We start from the raw sequence: 24,291 nt of genomic DNA on the forward strand, positions 1-24,291 counted from the left end.
CAGGTTTGGGGAAAAAAAGAGGCCTAGCTAGGGAAGGGGAGCAGAAGGATGGCTGCCGGCCACTTCCAGGTCCCAGAGCCTGGCATGAGGCCTGGGTTCCTCTGCCCTTCATCCTCCAGCCCCGACTCTGTCCCTCAATTCTTACACACTTAGAAACTTGGGGGTACAGCCCATCTCACCGGCGGGGACAGGCCTGGTCAGTGCATTCCAGGAAAGGACGAAGCTGGTGAGAGAGACCACCTCAGTGTGGGCAAAGGGAGTCAAATGGGCACAGACAGAGGCAAGGACAGAGATGCCCAGTGAGAGAAGAGCTTCTGCACAGGGAGGAGAGGGGGAGAGACAGCTGGGAAGAGACAGAGCAAGCAGCCAGCTGTCCTCAAAACCTTCCACAGAGAAGGCAGGTCAGACAGGCAGGAGGAGGCCCCAGGGACCACAGCTCTGCAGGGTAGCTAGGTGGTACAGTGAATAGAGCACTGGCCCTGGAATCAGGAGGACTTGAGTTCAAATCCGGCCTCAGACACCTGACACACTTAACTAGCCATGTAACTTTGGGCAAGTCATTTCACCCCAATTGCCCTCCAAAAAAAAAAAAGCAGAGCCGACCAGCTGGCCCCACTTCTGCACCCTCAGGTCTTGGCTAGACCCCCCTGGGATGGCAGAGAAAGGACAGGAAGCCCATCTACAAAGCTGCTGGGATGGGTATACTGAGAGCCGGGCAATCTGGGGCCTGCTTCTGACTCATAACAGCCTCATCTCATTTTAAAGGGGCAGCAGAGGCAGGAGATGGTTTGTACTGAAGCTGACTGCTCCCCTCGTTCTGTGCCCCCGCAGATGGGGCCCGCCCCCCAGGCTGCTGCTGACACTACAATGCTGCCAGTCTGGCCCCGGGCCCAGTCCCTTGGTATCCCTCGCCCTGGGCCCAGCTGCCCTCCTCATGCCCGCCATGGGCGTCTCTTTGGCACACCCTCAGTGAATCATCTGAATCAGCCCAAAGCTGACGGAAAGTCAGCATTCCACAGACACGCTTTTGCCTTCAAGGTGAGCTGGGGGGTCATTAAAGGTGCTTTTCGACTTCCCAAAAGCAGCCCAACCCACTCTCTTCCTCCTGTCAACTGGAGGCCAGAGGATGTGAGGCAGTGTCCTGTGAGGGTCCATCTCAATGCCCACTCACTGGGCCCTCCTTCCCAGGAGGCTGAGGGATGACCCAGCTCTCCCAGGAGGCGCTATCAGCATAACATCCTCCTCACACCAGGCACACAGGCCTGGGGCTGGATCTCGCCTCCATTCTGGGAGCACCCAGCTTCTTGATTTAAGCTGTTACACCTTTCAGTGATTTTACTCTGGCACTTTGGTCTTCCAAATCAAATGCCTTTTAGTAATTAACAGTAAAGCCAGGAACACATTTAAGGACAGGGTCTGGGCCAGGCAGGGCCTCGAGTTCACATCTGCAGGGGGCTGTGCGGCCTGGGTGCCCACACTAAGTCTGGCACCCATCAGGTGAGCCCCTGGGCCCATGTCAGAAAAAATGGTGCCCCTTCTATTCCAGACTAGCCCATCAGGCTTCAGTCTTCTCCCTCCGGGCCTTCGCTGCCCTCCCCAGACCGCCGCGGTCTGGCTGACCAGCTTTCCCTTCAATTCAGGTTGGTGCCAGCCTGACCGTGTCTATAAAGAAGTCTCCCACTGTCGCCCCCGAGTGCCCTTGGGCTCCCCCAGCCAGGCTCTTTGGCACTGTCGGTTGCAGATCTGAGAGTCAAGTTTGCTGGAGCCGGCCGTTCACTGACTAAGGTTCTCGTGGCCTCCGTGTTTTGTGCCTTCTCACTCTGCACTGCCACGTCCAAAGAGGACCGAGCACACAGCCACATGACCCTCTCCACCCCCTGCTCCCAGGTCGCCCCAATGGCGTCCTATCAGAGTTCTCGTGCTCATGCATTCTCCTCCTGACGCTTTAAGGACGACGGGGCTTTTCTCAAACGTGGTTTTCGTGGGCCTCCCACCCCTCCTAAAAGCCCCTGCTGGAAAAAGAAAGGTCTTTGCAACCACTAAGTCCAGCTAAGTGAGGCAAACACCCCATTGGTCCAGTCTGGTAAATCCACCTGCCTCCTCACCACGAGGCCGCCACACACCAGCACGAGAAGGGGCACCTGCTTCCTCGTCCGTCCTCCAGAGCCTCAGCCAGACATCAGAGGCTCACAGGGCTTCCCCCCCCCCCCCCCCCCCCCCCCCTCCCGGCCCCCCCCCCAGCGGTCAATAATGCTCCATCACGCCCAGAGAGCCGCTATCAGCACTGTGGGGCGCACGAGTCCTTTCCCTACTCCTCTGAGCTGCGGGCACAAGCCCAGCAGTAGCCAAGGCAGGTGAAACGTTTGCAGAGCCCCAAGGTGCCTGGGACCATGCTGCTGCCTCATTTCCACTTCTGATTTTCAGCCACTTCAGGAGCTCAGGACTGGTCCTTTCAGTCTCGGCCCCAGAGCCGTGCTGCGGCATCCTCGTGGCCTCTAGCGCAGCTTTTCAGTGGAGCCCGTGAGCCCACCCGCCTGTCTGACCTCCCAGAGAAGCGTGGGCCGGCCTTGGAAGGAGAGGGATCTGAGCTGTGTGACCCTGGGGACCTAACTTCTCTGTGGGGTTCAAGGTCCTTGTAAAATGCAGTAACCACAGTGCCACCCTCAGGGGTCCTAGAGGTCAGGCAGTCAGCTAGCATATCAAACACCTACTGGGCGCCAAGCTCTGTGTGCTCAGCTCCAAAGATTCAGAAAAAGGAGGGCAAACCCCAGCGGTCCCTGCGAGCTCGAGGTGTTCACAATCCAACAGTGGACACGGCATGTCAGTAGTGAGGCGTGAACAAGCCAGAGACGGACAGACTGGAAACAGTCACAGAGAGAGAGAAGGCATGGAGAGGCAGGAGCCGGGGGAGGAGGCAGAGCCAGGAGGAGGGAGGCCAGGGGAGGAGACAGAGCCAGGGGGCAGGGACACTGGAGGAAGGGGAAGGCTGCAAATAGGAGGGGCAGACCTGCCTACAAAAAGCCAAAAGGAGAGTTTTCCATTTGACCCTGGAGTTTTCTTTATGAAACTCAAGGCTATGTCCCTGTCACTTCCTACGAGCTCCCCAGAGAGTCCATCTGTCTCATCCAGACAAGGGTAAGGGTCCCACACAGAACAGAGTCAGAACTCCCTTGGTCTGAGGCTGCAGCCCACCCCAAGAACCCACCAGCCTCCTCAAGGCCCCAGCTCACCTTCAGGTGCTGGTGCATGCAGTAACGACACACTTTGTGCTTCATCTCCTGGGTCACATGCCTGGAGAAGGGAATGAATCCACATTTTGGCTGCAAATATAAGCACATGGTCAGAAAACACTTGGGGAGGCCCACAGAGATGCTACAGCCCCACAGGCCGAATGGCAGGGGTCCGGCCAGGGCCAGCCTCTGCAGCTGGAGCTCCTGTGCCAAGGCCTGGACGGGGCAGCCCTCTAGCAGCCAGTGGGTACAAGCAGTGCCGTACTAGGGAAGAGAGAGGCAGGTCAACCCTGAAGCCAGCACTGGGGCCATCCTCGGGGACCCAGAGATGGTGGAGAATGTACTCTCTTCCCTGCAGAGGCAGTGCACTAGGGGTTTGGGACCCTGCACACCACGTCAAGCTTTTCTGGATGTGTTTCCGAGAAAAGGGCAGAAACATGCTGGGAAATGAGGGTGAGCTAATAACAAACTGACATAAGGAGTGTGCCAGGCCCCAAACAGGAGATGGAGACAAGGGCTCAGCTGGGCAGGAGGGTGACCCAGAGAGAGGTCTGCAGACCAGGCCTAGACCTGGGAGGAGGCCTCTGGGCCATTCTGGGCCACCAGCCACACCTAAGCCCCACTGCCTGGGGGGGAGGGGAGCTCCCCATGCTTCCCCAGCTCAGAATCCCCAGGATCCAGGCCCCTGGCTTAGGCCAGGACACTGGCACCCTTGCTTCACCAAGGGGTGAGGGTAGCAGCAATGGCACCCCCTGCCAGCGCTGGCAGCTGCCAAAAGGGCCCTGGTCCCGGAAACCCATTCAGCAGGCAGCACCTGGCAACCCACCATGTGCCAGCAGTAACCAGCAACAAACACATTTGTGTGTGGCCCAGTCCCACCCGCACAGGATTCTGGCCTGAGCCAGGGCTGTCCCTTTCCCTTTCTCAACCAGTTCACCTTAATCTCTACACACAGAATGGGCCGGTGTTCAGCAAAATGGCTGGTGTGTAGTCTGGTGAGGTTTGGAAGGCACATTGCATAACCACTGAGAGTGTCCAAGACTTTATCACAGCGAGATTCTGGAAAACAGATGGAAAAAGCCCAAAGATCAGCTCAAGCCACCTCTGGAAACCCAAGAAGCCCCCTCTAGTACCCAAGCTCCGCCCTCTGCCCCCCGAACCAGTCTGCCAGATTCTAACTGGGCCCCATGACAAGGATGCTCAAAGTTGAACTGGGACAGCTGAGCCTAGTGACTGGAAAAAGGAGCCAGCCTAGGGCCTAGGGCTGGACAGAGGGCCCCTGAGACCCTGGAGCCCTGGGACAAAGAGTGGAGTGTCCACTGGGCTAGTGAGTGTTTCAGTCCTCCAAAATGGCCTTGGTACAAACCCCGTCAGACAGGGAGGAGAGCAGGGGCGGCTGGGGGCCCATGCTGGGCAGTCACAGGGGGCTGAGCTCTCCTGAGTCTGACTCAATGGCCTCCCTCTTCTTATTGTGTCCTTTGTTTCAAAGGATGAGTCCCCTCCCCTCAGTGGGGGAATCAATGAAGAAGAGTCTGGCCTTGCCCAGGAGGCCCTTGGGCACTGGCCCCAGAGCCTTCCTTACCTGGTCTCTCTGCCTGGATCTTTAAACAGAGCTGCTTTACAAAATCCAGAGGGAGCTGAACAACCTCCTAAAAACAGAGAGAGACGCGTGGTCATCCGCCGGGCAGCAAAGCGTAGGCCGTGAGTGGAGAACCACCCCCTGTGAGGCATGCGTTCCCACACACATGGCATGCACAGGTCCAGAGGCACAAGCTCACACACACACACACACACACACACACACACACACACCCCTGACCACTGACTCCACACAAAGCTAGACCAGCTCTCTGGAAGACACCAGACTCCCTCTGAAAGGCCCTCCACACACAGTCTGGGGGTGGCCTGAGTGGGCTCCCATCCCAGACATTCCTACAGCAGGTTTGCAAAGGGCTGTGCAGACATGATCTCAGCTGAACCTCTCAACCTTGCAGAGGAGCAGGGGCAGGGGCCCCACCAGCTTACGGATGGGGAAGGGACTCAGCCATGAGTGGAGGGCCGGGCCTTGAGGCAGCTGGGTCTTCACACTTGACTCAGGAGCAGCAATAGGCATGCAGACGCTGCCTACCCTCTGGGCCCTCCCTGCACACAGGCAGATTCTCGCCAGCCATGACCAACTGGCCTGGCTAAGTTTGCAGGGAGGTGAAGACCCCTTGCACAGGCAGGACAGAAGCCTGCTGGGAATGACCCCCCGTACCTGAGGCCTTTTGGTGTCTTCTCTGGCAGGCGAGGGGGAAGGGAAAGCTGAGGGGGCCCCTGGAGCTCCAAGTGAGCTTCCCCACTTCCTTCCTGAAATGGGGGTTCATTTAGGCACCAACCTCCTGGGGAAGCATACCCCCTCAATCCGCCCCGGGACAGAGACCATAAAGCCTTGGACCAGTTGGACACAAGTGACCCTCCAGCTTGGGAGGCCACAATGACCAAGAAGCAGCAGAAAAGTCAGAGGTCAGCATGGCCCAGTCTGGGGGCTGAAGGGACAGAGGCAGAAACACATGCCCAGAGCAAGGGACTGCCTTGGCCCGGGTCACCCATGGCCCACCCTGGAAGTAAAGCTATCTGAAGCCTCAGGGTACAATGACTCCGGCTGAGGGGGCAGCACATGCAGGCACACTCCCATGCCCCAGGAAAGGGGAAGCTCAGAGCTCGCTGGAAGTGAAGACAGAGCCCAAGAAGACTGGCTGGGGTGGGGGCCCAGCCAAACTCTCTGCCCTCTGTCCCACTGGGTAATTTACTGGATGTTATGCAGCCACCTTTCAGCAGCAGAAGCAGTGGAGATCTCCTCAGCTGTTTTCAGTACAACCCAAGATTTCTTTCCTCTGGGCCAGACACCCCAGACGCTGCCAGTCTGTCCATGAGCCCTTCTCACTAGGGTGTAATCGCATTGGGAATCTGAAAACCTTCCCTGCTTTGAAAATAAACTGCCCCTAATAGGCTGAATATGGGCATGTGGAGCCTGTGGTGGGAAGTCTGCTGAAGGGTGGAGCAGAGTCGCAGGAAACTGGGAGTCATGGCTAGACTAGAATGGCTGGGAGGAGAGCACACTCAGGCAAGGAGTCAGATGGGCTCGCGAGTAACCACTGCTCAGACACTGGTCTGCGGGAAGGCTCAAGGATGGTGAGGCTTTCTGCGATGTTGTGGTGCATTAACTTCTACACTGCTATGATGAATTCGGTTTCCTGGTGTCTGAACAAATGCTTTGCTTCTGTCCTCTAAATGGAGAGTCTGGTATATTCTGCGATTGAGCACCATGCAGGCATATTTATCATGACAGTGGGCACTGTGAATATTGCACTGGTGCTACAGGCTCCACCACAGGCTCCACATTCACACGAGCCCTTCTTCAGTTTTCATTTCCATGGCAATCTCACATCATTGCATTGCTGTCATCTCCCAATATGTAACGTTCCCTAGCCACCCCCCAGTCTAGCAGGGGGAAGCCCCCACCTCTGCCAAGCAAAGGGCTGGGGGTGGGGGTGGGGGAGGCTGCTCATTTCACAGCTTGAGTTGTTTGGGGGGGTTTCAGTTTCCCTTGCTGCAGTCATCCAGGGGCCTCGTCCTTCACTCCAGTTCATGGACATCTTCTCACAAGTCTCTTTACTCTTCATTCACTGTTCCTGTCTTTAATCTCACTACATTCACATGCCACGGCAAGTTCAGGCATTCTCCAGTCCGTGGGCATCTGCCACAAAAAGCACCCCTCTGAAGTGTCAGTGCCCGCAGGGCCTTCTTTTGGGCACTGATCTTTTCAGGATATGGGGGCCTCAGGAGGGAAGATCTGGGCCAAGTGTCCGGATGCTTGGACTCAGAGATCCCATTTCCAGGCACACACCTCCAAGGAGCTTCACAAAAGCGTTTAAAGTCCCAAGCAACCCTGCTGTCTAGTAGTTCCTACAATGACCTGTCCAGGGTTCTTCCTAGAGATGAGGCCAGGGGACTGCCAACTAAGGAAGCAAAGCCTGAGAATGGTTACAGCTTCCAAACCCCTCTACAGCAATGGTGGAGAAAAAGACCAGAGGGGAAAGGCAGAGGGAAGGGACCAGTGGCAGCACAGCTGTGAGACAGTGACCTTTCCCAGCCTGGGCTATGACAGCAGACCTTAGTACACACAGTGGCTCTGCCCCCAGCCTGGACTCAGTGCCTTGGCTCTGCCCTTAATGAGCTGCATGGGACTTGACCCGAGATCTGTCCGTCCTCACTGGGCCTGGATTTCCTCCAAGGGCAGAAAGAAAGGACTGGAGTGAATCCAGCTCTAAAGATGGCCTGCATCAATGAGCTCCCCAGAATCCCACGAACTGCTCCTCCAGTCACCGGCAGGATGGTGAGAAAAGGCCCCTCCAAACACCCAAAGAACATGTGGTCCGAACAACCGTGGTCTTCAGGTCGTATCTTCTTGTACTTTCCGTCTCATCATCCAAATGGAATGGCGGCCTCCTGAGGGCAGGGAAGGTCTCCCTCCTGACGCTCAGGTAACAGCGACTGACTCTTTCCTGACTCCAGCTGTGCTCACTTGGCTTATTCAGCCTCCAGAGGGCCTGGAGGGACTGGCAGATGTTGCCGACTGCTGACCATGAGGACTCAGGTGGGCCAGAGAACGTCCCACACAAACAGGCCAGCAGACGAACCTGCCGATTCTCCGCAACACCGGCTGGGCTGCTAGACTTTGATTCTCTGTAATTCAAGTGTATTCCCTGCTTCCCTGGACCCGAGGTGGTTGAGAAGCCCAACAGACACGCCCTGTCAGGACCAACCCAAAGACGCCAGTTTGGCCAACTGTCTCTAGTAGACCATCAAGAGTCGATGTGTCTTCTGAGACCCTGAACAAGCTGGAGTCCTCAGCACAGGGCCTCCCACACAGCAGGCACTGGAAGAATGCTCAGACAATGACTATGAGAACCAGGCTAGGGGACAGAGAAGCACTGAGGGACACAGAAGTGGTCCTAACAAGATCCACTGGGAGCCGCTCCCAGCCCCTTTCTCCCTGCTACCGCATACTCTTTGGGTTTTAGAGATGCACTCCCAGGCTGGGGAACCATGGGGGTGACAATCAAGAGATGGGAAAGGGACCTTGTTTAACACGGGTCCTTAGACCCGAGCCCCTTTAGTCAGGCTCAGCCACCAGAGCGGCTCAACATAGAGACCTTTGCTCTGGATGCCCCTCACTCAGGCTCAGGCATCCAGGATACAACTCTTTCCAGTTCTCAACTATGGCTCCCTAGTCCATTCTTGGGTCCATCATCACTAGGGGTGAGCCTGAGAACAACACATCAACAAGCATTTATTAAGCACTTACTGTGTGCCTGGCAGTAATGTGGGTATGTGTGTAGAGACAGAAAATGAGAGAAAGGCTCTGGAGAAGCCTCAGACCCTGGGCCGGCCCCCAGAGCTCACCTAGATACTGCCATTCACTTTTCTTATCCATACAATGAAGGTAACAGCAGCCACCTCACCTGTACAAACCTGGAAGCCAAACTGGGCGTGTCAGTGACTCAGCCCAGGGCGTGTGCCAAGGCCCTGCCCATCCAGAGCCACAGTGTCTACTGCACACATGTGCATGTGCCCATGCGTGCAAACACACACACACATAGATGCATTTGCACACAAATTAAATTTCACATACATGTATGTATGAGGACATGGTGTACTCTAACAAAACACAGGATATACAACATGCTAATGGTGGGGTCTCTGCTCCCTTCTTCCTCCCTGGCCTGCTTCTAGCCAGTTTCACACTGGCTGCCCGGCCCCTGGGGGACAAAGATCACCCACAGGAGTTCAGTGCCCACCCGATGAGCACCCTTCCCATTCCAGGGATAATGAAGCCCCCCAGGGACCATGGCCTAGATCCCAGCCCCCTCCACCCAGCCCTCCCAACTCCCACTCAGAATCCACCCCCCCTTCACTGGGCTCCCCAGAACGCCTGCTTCCCGGGGATCCCACTGGTTTTCCCTTCCTCCTTCCTTCCGTCTTCTTGCACCTGTCAAGGCCGCCTCCCAGGCACTCTTTCACAGACAGCCCCAATCAGCTCACTAGTCATGGCAGGGCAGTGGGAACCCCCCCTTGCTGCCCTCTGCCACCAGCCTCAGTAACCTCTTTCCTCCCTGGAGAGTTCTTCATTCCTAATTTATCACCCAGTCGGGCCTCTAGTAGCATTTCTCTCCCAAGGTCCGAGCCAGGGCCTTCCCTCAGTGGGGTCAGTGCTGGCTGTCAAGCTCTCTGCCCTCCTGGGAGGGGATGTCAATACACCCCAACCTGCCAGGTCCTCCTTAGTCACTTCCTATGACTTACTCCTCTTTCAACACAGCAGGGGATTAATAAATACTTGTTGAATGACTGACCACTGAGAAATGACATGAGTTGAGACACAGGCTGCCAATCCCAGGGGTGTGCTGGCCACGGCTAAAGGTGCCCAGAGCCAAGGTGGTGAGGTGGTGGTGTCCCAGCACAGAGCACCATGGAGCAGCCCGGCAGCAGCAGCTGCACCAGGGCCCAGCGCTGGCCACTTGTCTCCACAAAGTTTGGGAAGAGCACAGTCCATTCCCTCATCATTTTCCTGTTTCACTGGGTGACCACATCAGTTCCCATGAATCGTCCCTCCCATCTACTTCTCCTGCCCCCATCTCCCACTCAATATTCCTCTCAATCTGACAGGCACCTTAAGCAGGACACACCCAAGACAGAACTCCTGCTCTCCCTCAAACCCTCCCCACCTCCTCCCTTCTCTGCTCCTATCCAGGGTGCCCCCTCCTCCTCCCAGTCCCTCAGGTTCCTGGTCACCCCAGACCCCTCACTCCCCCTGCCCTCCCAGAGCCAAGCTGCTCCTCAGATCTTCTCAAATCTGTTCCCTTCTCTCCTCTGACAGTGCCGCCCCCCAGGGGCAGGTCCTCACCACCTCCCCTCGATTACTACAATAGCAGCATCAGTCCTTCCTCAGTCATGTGGGCCAGGCTGATGGTCTGAGCCAGGAGTGGGGAACCACATGTGGCCCTCTAATTCCTCAAGTGTAGTCCCCTGACTGAACCCAGACTTCACAGGCTATAAGCTATGTGTGGGGGGGGAGGGCGGGGAGGGTGATCCTTAGTAAGTATGCTCCTACCTACCAACATGGGCATTTTTGCAGTTATTTTGAACGGAATTCCTTTTTCTCTCTTCTCTTGTTTGGTTTCAGCAAATCAGCAAAGGGGCTTGTTTTTATGGGTTTGCTTTGTTTTCTCCTATGGGCACTGCCAAGCTTGCTTTCTTCCCTTCCGTGCGCCGTGAGCAGAGTGACCACTCTCTAGCTGGCACAAAGGTCAGTACAGCCTGACTTCTCCATCAGACAAAGCCTTTACAGACAAAGACACGCCATCTCAACTGGCCACCCTGGTCCATGGAATGCCAAGGCCCAAGGGCCAGGAATGGGCTTGAGGGACTGCAGGATGTGTGCACACATGTACTTCCTGTGTTCTGCTTGGCAAAGCTGCCCCTTTAACTCCTGTGAAAAGAATCCATTGGCTCAGGCAGAGTGGGCACCAAACGCTGATGATGGGGCAACGGAAACTACTTAAAAAGCTAATGATGAAGAATGAGGAACACGCTCCCTACAATAACCTTATACAGAAAGTCAAACAACAGAAATCAGTCGCCCCATCAAGTTGCCCAAGACCCTTAAAGTCTGTTCAGGAGAGACGTGACTGTCGCCAAATGGGTCCAGCCCCATTGCCCAGCACTCAGTAGCCGCCAGCGCTTCCTGTTGCCTCTCCAGTCCTCTCCCACCTCATCCCCAACACACGCTCTTCAGTCCAGCGACACCAGGCTCCTGGCTGTTCCTGCAACAGAGCAATCCACGTCTGGAACGTCCTTGCTTCCTTCGAGCCTAGCTCAATCCCTCCTCTGGCCACAAGGCTCTCCCAGTCTATCTTCTTCCGCTGACTTTCTCCGGTTTCTCAGGAGTCTGTCTCATTGGCACAGAGATGCTCACAGGTTCTCTTGCCTTCCCCTTCGCCTGAGCCCCTTGAAGGCAGCCACTGTCTCCTTTGCATTCCCAGGGCTCATCACAGGGCCTGACTCTCTCACAGATGCCTTCTCAGTGCGAGCCTGGCACTCTCCTCCTCACAGCCAGCCATTCCACTGACAGAAAGGCTCCTAAAGTGTGTGACCAGAGCTTGTTCTGACGAGCACAGCCCTTTACACACTGGTTTCCAGCATCATTCTAAGGCCCAACAAAATCCTTGTCCACAGTCAATACAAATGTCACTTAAGGTATGAGGGTGACTTCCAAAATCATGCGGCACCAACTCCTGCTTCAGAGGAAACGCAGCCTTCTTTCCTCGGCTGAATGAGGCTCCTGCAGGCCTTGGGCTGCCACTGCAACACTAAGACTCTTCTCCTTCCTAAAGATCATGCTCCCCAGGTCCCAGCCCTGGCCCAGAGCAAAGGCCCCCACCTCCAGATATGAGGACAGTGCAAGGCCGAAGTGCTGCTAGCTTGGGCCTGGGGCTCAGGGTGGATCTTTGTTTGTCTCCTCACGAGAGGCTGTTTTGTTGGGGAGTGAAGACAAAGAAACCCAGAACAGAGAGCTCGAGCTGGTCAGAACAGTCAGAGTTCTGCGGCCTCTTCCGGCTGACTCATGTCAACATCCTTCCCCGATGCCAGCCAATTCCCTTGGGAAAAACTAACAAGGCCCCCCAGGATCCAAAGTTCTCTGAAAACACCCATTTCCCACCAAAGCCAGCAAAAGTGGGCATCATCTTATACAGGTGGGGGCTGGGGAGAAGCATCTGAGCGATCTGTCTGCCACACACAATCATGTCCTATTAGAACATGGGAGGAAAAGAGCTACTTTAGCTGGAGTCAGTCCTGTAACAGCCCAGTCAGTGCGGCAGGAGCCTAGCACAGCACAGACATAAGGGCAGCCCCAGGGAGAGAGAGGAGAAGGGAGAGCCCAAGGCCCCCAGGATACAACCAAGCAACTGCATGGCCAGGGACGACTCGGTCTTTAAGGTGCACTCATCAATTCTGTCATTTTCTGGCGTTTAGGAGCAAAGAACAGAGAGAAGGACGTTTAAAGCTAAAAGTAAGAGAAGAGACAAGTAAACCAACAGCCACCCGCACATCATCTGGGAGGGAGTGGCCACACACGGGCCTGCCGGTTCAAGCTCAGAGCTCTCTCGCTCTGACTGCCACGCGGCCTCTCCCCTTCCTGACCACTAGATTTCAAATTAAAGCAAAATGAAATGAGTGACAGGGGAAGGCAGAAAAGAGCAGAATTCTGGAGGAGAATTCGAGAGCACCGGCTCCAATCGTTTCCATTTACACCCAAGAAAGCTGACCACAGACTTCGCGGGCAGCTGACGAGGAGGGCAGAGCTTGGCAGAAATCGTCCAAAACAGCTTCTGCTCCAGGTGGTCAGGCTTGTTTTGTTGGCTTAATTATAACAGGAATTTAATAAACGCTTGTTGACAGGCCTTAACTTCCTGTGATATGAGGAATTCAACTCCAGGTCAGGGGGTGGGACAAGGAAAAGACCCAGAAATGACTGTTGGATAAATAAAAGCATCATCCCAACTCATTTTTTTCCATTTCCATCCCCCCAAAGGGCTGTCTTTGAGACCACAGTCCTGATACTGGACACTGCCATTCACCAGCTGCCCAGCACTGTACTACAAAGTAGGAGACAGTGGGGCTGAAGGGCTGCCCTGGCCCTGACCTCGGTGAGCACAAAACGCCCTCATCCATCAGGCTCCCCACCTCGCCGCAGCTGGGCTAGGAGCCTGCTCCAGAATCTGGCCAAAGCCAGCCCCACAAGTCTCCCACAATCTAGGGACTCAGGAAGTCCCAGGGGACACTCAAGTGCCCTCCCCTAGAGTGAGGCCCACCCAGGACGGGGCAGTCGAGCTAACGCACACTCGGCCCACGTGAGTGAGAGCATTGTCCGCACTGTCTGCCACAGTATTTGTTCAGAGCTGGCCACTCCATACTGTGGGTCACAAGAACAAAGTGACTTACCCCATGATGCACATAATTCTCCCCAAAAAACTCTGTCATAACATTTTTGCCAAAGTCCACTATGTTCTGCAGATGGCGGAATATTTCCTCAGATGTCTGTAAAAGACAAGGATGATAATGAGATATCAAATTAATTCCTTTCCTGGGAACAAACTGTCTTTATTTGCAATCAGCCATGATCAGATCAACAATGCAAAGCAAAAGCATTCCTGGGACAGAGTGGGCTGCAGGAGAACACAGTAGAGGAGGGCAGGCCTGGCAAGGCCACAGAGGGGAGGAGAGAGGGGGAAGGGAAGGAGAGGGGTTGGGGGAAGGGGGGGAAGGGGGAGAGGGGAGGAGGAAGGAGAGGGAGAAGAAGGGGGGGGGAGAAGGGAAGGGGAGAGGGGAGGGAAAGGGTGGGGGAGGAGAGTCTCACACTGGGCTGGGGGACCTTTCTCACAGATTCCTGCCTGCCCCCAGCCATGGATCCATCCCAAGGAGCTCGGGTTCTTCCCAGTCATTTCTACAGAGAAGAGCCTGTCTGCGGGTTCTAGGTTCCAAGGCAAGCAGGCCTACCCCAGAAGTCAGTCACACTGGTAGCAAACACTTCAATCTGAGATGAAGCCAGCAGAAACCCAGAAGCCACAGAAGAGAGTCGGGGCAAGGGGCTCCAAGCCGACCCAGGGGCCGCGCTGGGGTGCCCTCGCCTGCCCAGGCCTGGCCTTTGTCTCTGCAGGCCTATTCCATGTGTTCTCTTCAAAGTCCTGAGCTCAATCACATTTCCAAGATCCTTGACCTTTGGTGAGCACTGAGCACAGAGGAGATCCCAGTCAATGCGGCCGGCCCGAGGGGCCCAGCTGCTGCTCCACATCTCCCCCTCAAATCCTCTGGACCCTCTTCCACTTCTCTCAGCAGCCTCCTGCATTCTGCTTCTTCCCAGGCTGATTCCTCTCTGGTCGGCCCTCTGAGTAGCCCAGCAAACACAGTCTGCCTTGCTAACAGGGATCTCATCGTCTGTCCCCCACAACAACCCTTCTCCCAAGCTCCCTCCTCAGTGCCTTCCGAGTCACCCCAGCCCAGACCCTTGAGTCTCCTTGGACACTTCCCACCCTCTCCCTTTTCCAGGCTCACTGAGATCACCCTCATCCTTTCGGCCTGGACCACAGCAATGGCCTCCCACTTCACCACAGTTGGCTCCATGTGTCCCCGGAGCCCTCCACAGGCTCTGTGCTTGGCCTGCCTCGTCTTGGTTTTGCAGGCGGTCACCAGGAGCCCCTCTTCTCCTAAAACAGACTTCGTCCACCATAAGACCTGCCCTGACTCCAATTGAAGACGAACTTCCCCATTCAAACTTCACTGCACTGCTGCGGGGTCTCTGTGACACCCCATACTTGCCTGGCCACATCCTCTCTCTCTCCTCCTCCTCCCCCATTAAGGCCCTAGTGGTCTGAGGGCAGACACCCAATGGCTTCTCTCCCGGCTTAGGAGGCTGCACCCTTGCCCTCCTCTCCACAAGCCCCTGTGCCCCGTCTGCCTTCAGGCCATCCACTCCCCCCAAGCTGAGCCCTGCACTAGCTCCCTCCTCCTGAGGATCAGGTTCTCCCAAGCTTGGGGGTCTCTTTTGTTCTTTCCTCTCTCTTGACCACACTCAGACATGTAACTTCTTTAAATCCACAAGGACCAAAAGGGCCAATGTCCACAAGGCACCTGGCCAACCTGACCAGACCACAAGCAGCACGAGTGATGTGATGGTGGTGCTGCCCCGGCTCAGGCAGAAGCCCTGGCACCGAGCTGCCAGGGGCACCCTGGGGCCATTCCCATGTCTCTGCTGGCCTCCACGGCAGGATGGCAGAGTGCTGGTCCTGCAGGCTCATGCTGCACTGTACATGCACACACACACGTACACACACATGTTCACATGCGTGCACATTCACCCATGCACTTACGCGTTCACACATGCATACACACGTGTGCACACACTCACACGCACACATGCTCACATACACACACTCACATATACACACGTTCACATGTGCGCACATTCACATATACACTTACACGTGCACACACACATATATACACATGCACATGCTCACATATACACTCAGACATGCACACATGCACATATACACACATGTACACACATGTGTGCACACTCACGGGACCACTTGGGTCCTCCCTGCCCCCAGCCTTCCCGCAGAGGTCAGAGACATGGTCACTCCAGTCCTGCCCGCCCTTCCAGGCCTCCTCTCTCTCACTCCCTCCCCACTCCACTCCTCAGCAGAGCAGGATGGCCTCCTCCCAGGCAGCCTCCAGGACTCTCAAACCACAGCTGGCCTTCCCCAGCTGGCTGAGCTAAACTGGAGAGACATTTCATGCAGGAGCCAGGCTCCATCACCCAGAAAACAACCTGGCTTTTTCCCAGCTCGTAACGTGTTGACTTCTTCTTGGTCCCCATCCCTCGATCCAACCCTTCTCATAATGAAGCCTCGGGGACACCCCCACCTTGGGGAGCTGCTCTCCACACCAACAGTGGTTGCTGTGACCGCGCTCGCCCGTCTCTCTCCAGCCCATCCTCCACAAAAACCGCCTGAGCGAGCTGCCAATACAGTGCTACTGACTTGTCCTTTTTCTGCACAAAGATCCCACCAGGGGCTCCTTGGCACCTACCAGATAAAGCAACACCCGGGGCTGGCATTCAAGGTCTTCCCTCACCTTCCCCTGGCCCACGTCACTCCCCCATGCAGGTAATGCGCCCTGGCCAAACTGGCTAACTCCCAAGCCTGTCCTTGCCCTGTCCCTGTGCCATCCCACTCTAGCTGCTCAAGTCCTGCCCTTCTGCCAAAGCCCCAATGGGGTGCCAGTCTCTGGCTGCCCCAGGCCGAGCCCAGCGACACTCTGGCAGGCCTGTGCCCCCAGCACGCTCTTCTTCGTGTGCATGCTCCCCTGCCCATTTGTCTATCCTCTTCTTGAGGACGGGGACAGTGTGGCTTCCTACTTCTGCAACCCCAGGGCCCAGGACAGTGCCCATACACAGCAGGCGCTTAATGGTTGTGGGCTGAAGTCTATTCACCAAGCTCTAGGGCGCACTGACCTTTCCCATAGTACAAAAAGATTTAAATGGAGCACTGAGAGTATCTGCCTTAAGAGAAGATGCACCAGACAGTGGGAAGAGAAAGGGTTTTGGGATCCGAAGCCCTCAGCTTCCATCCCTCCTCTGCCACTCCCTGGTCCCGAAGGAGGGACCAGATGCTCCTGAAGGGTTCCAGGCTCCTTCCAGGCTGGGCTTCAGATCCAAAGTCTTCTGGGGCAGAGATCAGGCCGATCTCGGCTCAGAACAAGCCCCTCAGGAGCCCCCAGCGATTGTGCCTAGTTAAGGCCATTCGTAAAACACCACATTCTGATGGAATCCCAGGTGTAGCTTTACAGCAAAAAAGTCCCTCTAAGAGATAAGCACATTGGACTTTACAACAGCTTCCCAAAATGTCAACACCGAAGGCCTTTAAGAGAAGATCTAATGCAGTCCAAGTCCAGAGAGAAGCCATCATCCACTCGAGGTCATGGTGGGAACAGGTGCCCCAGGCTGATGGCTACCGGGGCTGTTTGGGCCACCTAGTACCTGCTGGGTCTACACAGAATCAGGGACCCCACCACTCCCCCTCTAGCTCCCTGGCTCCTTCATGCAGGCGGTAAGCATCAGGTGCACCAAGCAATCAGGTCAGGCCAAAATCGATGACCCCTTCTCACCCCCCACGCCAACCACCCTAGGAACAGGTACCACCCAATCACAGCGGGAACCAATAGGGTGAAACAGAATCAAGACTTCCACACACATATGCTACACACACACACACACACACACACCCTTACCTTATTCCTATTGGGTGGAAACTTCAAAAAACGCAGCACCACACAACGCTATTAAAAAGAAAAACATAATTAGTATTAAAAAAAAAAACAATTAAAAATCATGACCCAAGCCAGCCATAGCTAGCCAGGGCTCACCTGCTGGCCAAGCGGGCAGTCTGGCACCACCCACCCCACCCCTTCAGGAAGGTAATGACAAAAGGAGGGATAAAGGCTGCACGGACAAAGCACCTTTATTTGAATGTTTTAAAATGCTTAGGGGTAGTCACACAGATCACTTTCCTAAGGTAACCTGGTCATTCTTCTCCCAGGACCTGTATGTGCACAGACAGCTTTTTCCTTTCAAAGGGAGCACAGTTAGGACAGGGCCTGTAGATTTTTCCCAGAAAAATGAAAGCTCCAAATCTATCAAGGCTAACAGTAAAACAGAACTGAGAGAGTGAGATCATTTCCGGGCAATTTCTCAGGAAGCAAGCTCCCTGATGACAGGGCCAGCTTGATGGGGCTTTGAATCCATATCAACCCTTCAAACCCAACAACAGGGCCAGGGGCTTAACAAAGGTTTACAAACCCTCCTCCTCCCTCCCCCTGCCCCAAGGCTTCACTCACTCACTTACAGCCTCTTCCAGCCCCGAACCCCTACAGTTTCCCTCAAGGCCTGGGGAGGCAATGACACCCTGCCCTCCCTAGCAAAGCCGGCTTTTCTGGAGGGCAGGGTCTTCTGGGCCTTCAGTTCTCATTTTCAGGGCCCAGCACAGCACGGGGTCTACAGCAGGCCTCTAACAAACGCTTCCTGGATGAAGGAGGCGCATTTGGAGGCCAACCACTGGAACACTGCACCCAAAGCCTTAGGAGGAAACCCACAGCTGGTTACCCCAGGCATTTAATGACATGCCCAGAGCACCCTGGCCAGTGGCAGGCAAGGCCGTGGAGACCAGAAGCAAGGCAAGGAAGAGGTTAGATATCACTTAAAGACCAATTCTGCTTCCAGAATCTCTGAGCTGATGATCTGCAGAAATGCTATCAAAAGAAAAATCAGACTTTCCAGTGACTTTACTTCATATTTTACTTCACAATATTAAAAAAAATCACACTAAAAATCTTCAAACACAAGTAGCTGGAAAATCACCAATGTGGGCTTGTGCCCAGAGGTCTCCCTGCCAGTGCAGGGGTGCCCCGAGAGGGGTGAATGCCCAGATGAAGGCCCGTGGGCATTAACCCAGGAAGAACAGCAAAGAACAGGGGACAAAGCAGGCACGCACTGACTGGGACAGCAGCTCCTAAACGTAGGAAGTGTTGTGGAGATGTGTGAACGGATGCAAAGCAGAGAAGCAGAAGCTGGAAAACAATCTAGGTGAAGGCAGCTGGTGGTGCAGCAGACTAAGGGTCAAGCCTGTGGGCAGGAGGGCCTGAGTTCAAAGCCAGCCTCGGACACTGAGTAGCTAGGCAACCCTGGGCAAATCCCATGGGTTTGCCTCAGTCTCCCCATATGTAAAACAGGGATCATCACTGCACCTCGCTTCGGGGACAGCTATGAGGCCCAAATGAGAAGGAGCTTATTAGCACAGCACCTGGCACACAGTAGGTGCTTTATAAAAGCTGGCTCTCAGCGCTACACCAGGTGGGGTGGTCTCATGTAAGGACTACATGGCAATGGCTAAACTTGGCCCAAAGGAGGCAGGAGAAGGCACCAGGCCTGCTCCTGGAGGGGGTAGGGGGAGCTGCTGCATACAAGGAAACAGACTTTTTCAAGAGGTTATTTCTTCTTCCTGAACCGCTATTTCCTTCTTTTTCCTTCTTTCCCACAGGGGACCTCTTGCTGCTTAAGGGGTGTTGGGGCAGAAATAAGAGACATCAATCAAAATATACCCAAGAAACAGAGACCAGGCCTGAAGCGCGTGAAGTGGGTCATACGGTGAGCTGGGGCTGGCGGCTTCTCCAAGGCTTGGCTCAGACAGTAAGTCATGTAAATGAGGATGCCGATCAGCTGATTATAGCTACAGGGAATGGCCAAACATTAACAAACACTCAAAGCCTAAGAAACAGTTCATTTCCCCAACTACTGGAGGGCTAGGTGCCCATGTGGCCAACGCAGCAGATGGAGCCCTGACTCTCAAGGGGGAGGAGAGACCCCTAAGGGCCTTTCCAGGTCCTCAAGGCCTTCCGTCCTGGGACCGAGGCCTGGCAGGACCCACAGCCAGGGGTGCTAAGGGAGACCCACCCCCAAGCAGGTGCTCCAGAAACACTGGAGTGCTTCTGAGGTATGACTCCCAACTCCAAGAGTGTATAGCTTCCTATGAAAACAAGCCCTGAATCTAACTGAGGGAACCAGGTAGCACAGTGGCCTCGGAGCCAGCAAGACCAGAGTCCAAACCCTGCCTCAGATACTTACTGACCCATGGGACCCTGGACCAGTCATTTAACTCCCAGGGCCCCACTTTCCTCACTTGTAAGATAGGCATAGAGGCTTAGGGGAACAAGCTGGGGAATCTTAGTGTGGTGTGGGCGTCTGCACTAGAACGTAAGCTCCCTGTGAACAGAATCCTCAGTGCTCAGCACACAGGGCGAGCGGCTTTGCAGCCGTGAATGCTAGGGATCCAAATGGAATCAAACAAGACAGGCCAGTATTAAAGTCAAAACAACTGCCAGTCTCCAATACAGATGAGAAACATTTGTGAAACTCAAAGCGTAACCACGCGTGTCGGCTGGCTCCCAATGCAGCTGCCTCTCCTCAGAAAGGACAAACAAAGCCCAGCCCAGGCTCTGCTCAAGGTCTTGCCCCACCCGCCAGGCCTCACCCCAGGCTCCTGATTCCTCCGCCGCCCTCCCCCCCCCAGCATTTATTAGGGCCCACCATCCATCGATTATGTCTGGGACCAGGACAAAAAAAACACATCAAATCCCCCACAGTCCTCTCCAAAGGGCTCCTGAGTCCACAAAAACATCCATAAGCTGAGGGGGGTTGGGGCAGGGGGCTGAAGCAGTAGCTTCACAACTGAGTATTCAGGAGGCCTGGGATCCCTGGAGGCCAAGACAAGAGAACGGTATGGAAGGAATCCACAGAGTATGGCAGCATGGACAACCAGCCCACAAATACAGGTGGGAGCCAGGCCCTCATGGGCTACAGAAACTTCATGAGTGAGGGAAGGCCGTGGGCCGTGTGTCGGGAACGTCCATCTAGCAGATCCATGAGGATGGAGTAGAAAAAACAGGTCTGGGAGGCCGAGAGACCCGGGAGGACTGACTGGCCTGAAGCAGGGCAGGAGCAGCTGTGTCCGGGCGAGAAAGGGGCAGATGGAAGGAGCACAGGGATGCGGCTGGAGACATCTTTGAGGGGCAGGGCGTGCAGCCAGGCAGCAGCAAAGGCAACTGGAGAGAAGAGGGAGAGAGCGGCACAGGAAGGAATTCTGGAAATGAAGACCTGAGTGAAAAATGAGAAGCTTGGCATGAAGAGCCAAGGGCAACAAGCAGAAGCACCGCGTGACACACATCTAGAACCCAAGCGCCAACGCTGACCCCTGCCGCCATCAGGAGGCACCGCCAAGGGGGACTGGCTCCAGCTGACCATATTTATTGGGGGGAAGGGAGAGAGATACCAAAAAATGAAGAAAAGATCATCAACAAACCTGTTTTAAGATACAGAATAAAGAAGGGGACCCAAACGGCAATTGTGACAACCTCGTTAACTCCCACACAGACTTCTTTAAGACAAACAACCTAACAGAAATTTGGTTTCACACAGCATGCTTTTTTGTCCTTTGTGCATCAAAATCTTTGTTTGCCCATGGTTGTTCTTTTCATGATACAAAAGATAAAGTAGAAGCAGAAAGAGAACGTGGGGCAGCTGGATGAAGAAGAACCGCTCTTTCTGGAGACTGGAACAGAGGAGGAAGAGGAAGAGCCAGCAGGGGCCGGAAAGTGGGTCAGGCCTCGCTCTGCCCCTAAAAGCCCAAGTTGCTATTTGCTGGGAGAAGCCAATGGAGAGAAAGACCCATCTGGGAGGCCCCTGTGAGCCAGTGAGAGAAGAGGGGGAGGAGGACCTGCAGGTGGGGGGTGGTGAGGCCCATCTCCCAGGGGCCCACCTGTACGGCTTCCTCCAGTACCACTGGGCAGCACTCGGGCAGGAGCACAGGAGGAAAATGGGGAAGAACATTCATGAGCAAGGGTTAGCAAGGCCTACGTGGCAACCAGACAACCAATCGTTTATTAAGCACCTACTATGTGTCAAGCCCTGTGCTAAGTGCTGGAGATACAAGGATGATGAATGAAACCGTCCTTCCTTGAAAGGAGTTACCAGTCCAATGTACATAAACGCACAGGCAATCCATGTAAAGAGAAGTCAGCTGGTGGGCACAAGCAGCTGGGGGGCAGAAGGCAGTGAGACAGCTGTACGCTAAAGGAACTGAGGGCTTCTCCAAGTCTGAGCAAAAAGGACCTGCCAGATGTCCTGGGACTCGGGGACAGGGAGGGAGGGAGGGATGGATGGATGGCTGGAGAACGGCTGGAATTAGGAAGGAGAGTAACATAGCAGCAGGCTGGAAAGCATCTTAAAACCCAAACAAGCTGTTTTGACTTACTCCTTCAGCCTGGAGGGAGGTGGAAGTTTGTGGGGCAGAGGAGCGGCTGGTCCATCTGCACTCTGGCAGCCCGCCATGCCACGGCCAGACTACTGGCCTGAGGAAGAGACTGAAAGCAGGGAGGCTGACTGGGAGGTGCCTCTAGGATGGGCCATGGTAGGAGAGGTGGCCCAGCCAGGGCAAGGACAGCTAGCTACTGGGCTATAATCCCACAGGCAATGGTAACTGTCAGTAGCCTCTCTAAGCCAAGACTCTTGAAGGCACCAGGCAAGCTTCAGAGCCTCAACACAATCCTGCCTCGGGTCAGGGCAAAGGAACGGCAGGCCCCAGAGAGAACACGGCTGACCACAGACATCACTAGAAGTTGAGAAAGACCCCACTTCACCCAAGCAACAGATGCCATCTTTTGCCTCATGGTGAATGTCTGTGGAGTATCTGTTGTGACGACAGATTGGCCTTAGGAAGAAGCATCTCCCATTCATCCAGAGGATGAGGATAATGTCCTAAGAAAAACCTGACCCCCAAATCCCACCTAATTAATTAGCAAATGGCAAAGGGCCATGGGAAGACAAGTGCACGAACACCCAGCTGCAAACAGACCCAAGGATCCTCTGGTGGGGCTGTGAACTGGTCCAACTATCTGGACACACACACACCATGTCTCCGAACCATCAGACGATCAAGAGAGATCCCACCCCAGGGCACAGAAAGTTGAAAACAGAAAGAAAAATGCCTGGCAAAACTGTACAAAATAGCAAAGACTCGGAACAAGGGGTTATTCATGGACTGGGGGACAGCCAATTGAGGTTCCTATGTGGGAGCTCAGCCTAAGAGCTGGAAGGGACCCCAAGGCCAGCTGGCATACCTCTCCCACTTCCTCCCATGCCCACCTGGAGTACACTCCTCTGACTGGGCTGTCAGAAAAAAATGGTTAAGAGGGAACTCCAAGATCCAAAGAAGCCTGGAAAAGAGAAGCAGGAGCAAGGAGGGGTTTGATCTGGCCCTATGGATGATGTGAAGACAAAAAGCACCAGCAACACAGGAGTAAAGAGAGGCCGGGCGCAGGGGCAGCCGGAATCTGAACACGTGGAAGGGCTTGTTTGCTGTCTCACGGGGATTTTGATCTCTCTGTGAGTAACAAGAGAGAACCGGTTAGGGACGTGGCACGGCAGGAACCTTGTAAGGAAATGACCACTTTATCTTGGCATTCAGACAAAAACATTCAGAGCAGCCCTTTTGTAGCAGCGAGAACTGGAAACCAAGTGGGTGCCCATGGGCGGGAATAGCTGAACAAACTGGTCTAGAAAAACACATGGGAATTCAAAGAAATCAGGCAAGAGAGACTTGAGTGAACCGAGGCAAAGGAAGGTAAACAAGGCAAGGAAACAACTTCTGCGACAGATACAACGTGAAGCTAATCTTGAGAGCTCGGGATGCGTTCAGGAGAGAGGGGCTGGGCTTGACTAATGTGCGGTGAGGTGAGGGCTCTGTGATGGTGCAAGGGAGGGGAAGGGGAGCTGGAAACGGGCAGAGCGGAGCGAATAAAGCCTTTAAAGGGCCAGCGTGCTGGTCCCCGGCATTCCTAGAACGGCTCACGGGCTACAATGTATCTGTTCAGGTAGAACAGGGCTGCGGGGCCCAGGCTGCCCGCGGGGGGGAGAGCCTGGTTCGTGAGGGGCAGGACGGTCCCTGGGCACGCTTCTCAGCAGGAGAACCAGGCGGGCACAGGCAGCACGCCCTCACCCTCCAGAAGGAGGGAGGGGCACCGGAGATGCAGGGACGCGGCCCAGCCCTGAGGAGGGGGCGTGGCGGCAGCGCCCGGCTCCCCGCTGAGTGCTGAGTGACGGGACCTGGGGAGCCCCAGCGGCGCCACCAGGGGCGAGACTCGAACCCAGTTCTGGGGCCGCGCCCCGCCCCCCACACCAGACCCCTCTCAGGGGAGGAACCCCCTGGCCGGCCCAGGGCTCTGGGCTCTCCGGACAGACGGGAGCTCCCACAGGGGCCCAAGGAGTGGGGGGGGGCAGCCGCGGGCCCCTCCTCCGCCCGGGCCTCTCCTGCCGCTGTCCAGCAGCCCCGGGGAGTCGGGGCCGGCAGGGGAGTGGGGAGCGGCCATCCCCTGGCCTCTCCCTCCCACCCCCGCCCCCGGCCCTCCCCCCCGCACCCCCGTCCGCATCTCCCGCCGCCCGCGCGTGGCCCAGGCTCCACGGCCCCGGCCAGACCACGGGCCCTCCTGAAGCCGGCTGCCCGCCCCGGGCCCCGGCTAGGGAGCACGGAGGGCCGAGGGCGGGGAGGAACGGGGTGCCTCCAGAAGAGTCGGGGGCAGAGGGGGTCAGGGGTCAAAGGCTGGGGCTCACCTGCGCGTGCGCCACGACCAGGCTCTTGTTGCCCTCCCCGTGGTACGTCCATTCATTCTCGTCCATCTTGGCCGCGTCCATGCCCCGGCCCCGACCCCGCCTCTGGCTGGACTCGGACCCGGCCCCGGCCCCGGACGCCTGCTCTCGGCCCGCGCGCCCGACCCCGGCCCCCGGCTCCTTCACCGCCGGCTTCGGGGAGTGACTGTCACCGGTTCGACACGACGGGGCGCGACGGGCCCC

General features: G+C 55.7%; 1 protein-coding gene across 2 annotated transcripts in view; it reads right to left on the minus strand.

Annotated features, from left to right (window-relative positions):
* Positions 1-24,291, minus strand: part of IPPK (inositol-pentakisphosphate 2-kinase) — a 42,406-nt gene extending 18,115 nt beyond the window's left edge. The window contains exons 1-6 of one of the 2 annotated variants that reach the window (XM_069084438.1): positions 24,052-24,291; positions 17,124-17,171; positions 13,275-13,370; positions 4,813-4,879; positions 4,168-4,289; positions 3,231-3,320 (exon numbers count right to left, since the gene is read on the minus strand). In XM_069084438.1, the coding sequence (XP_068940539.1) occupies positions 3,231-3,320; positions 4,168-4,289; positions 4,813-4,879; positions 13,275-13,370; positions 17,124-17,171; positions 24,052-24,132 (504 nt within the window). In that variant the 5' untranslated portion in view covers positions 24,133-24,291. Of the gene's footprint in view, positions 1-3,230; positions 3,321-4,167; positions 4,290-4,812; positions 4,880-13,274; positions 13,371-17,123; positions 17,172-18,989; positions 19,361-24,051 lie in introns of those variants that run through there. The other variant, XM_069084439.1, reaches the window with a different exon arrangement.

Source organism: Petaurus breviceps, unplaced genomic scaffold (genome assembly GCF_028583685.1).
Source record: "Petaurus breviceps papuanus isolate PSGF00001 unplaced genomic scaffold, PetGlider_PUasm1.0 174, whole genome shotgun sequence".
Taxonomy (NCBI): domain Eukaryota; kingdom Metazoa; phylum Chordata; class Mammalia; order Diprotodontia; family Petauridae; genus Petaurus; species Petaurus breviceps.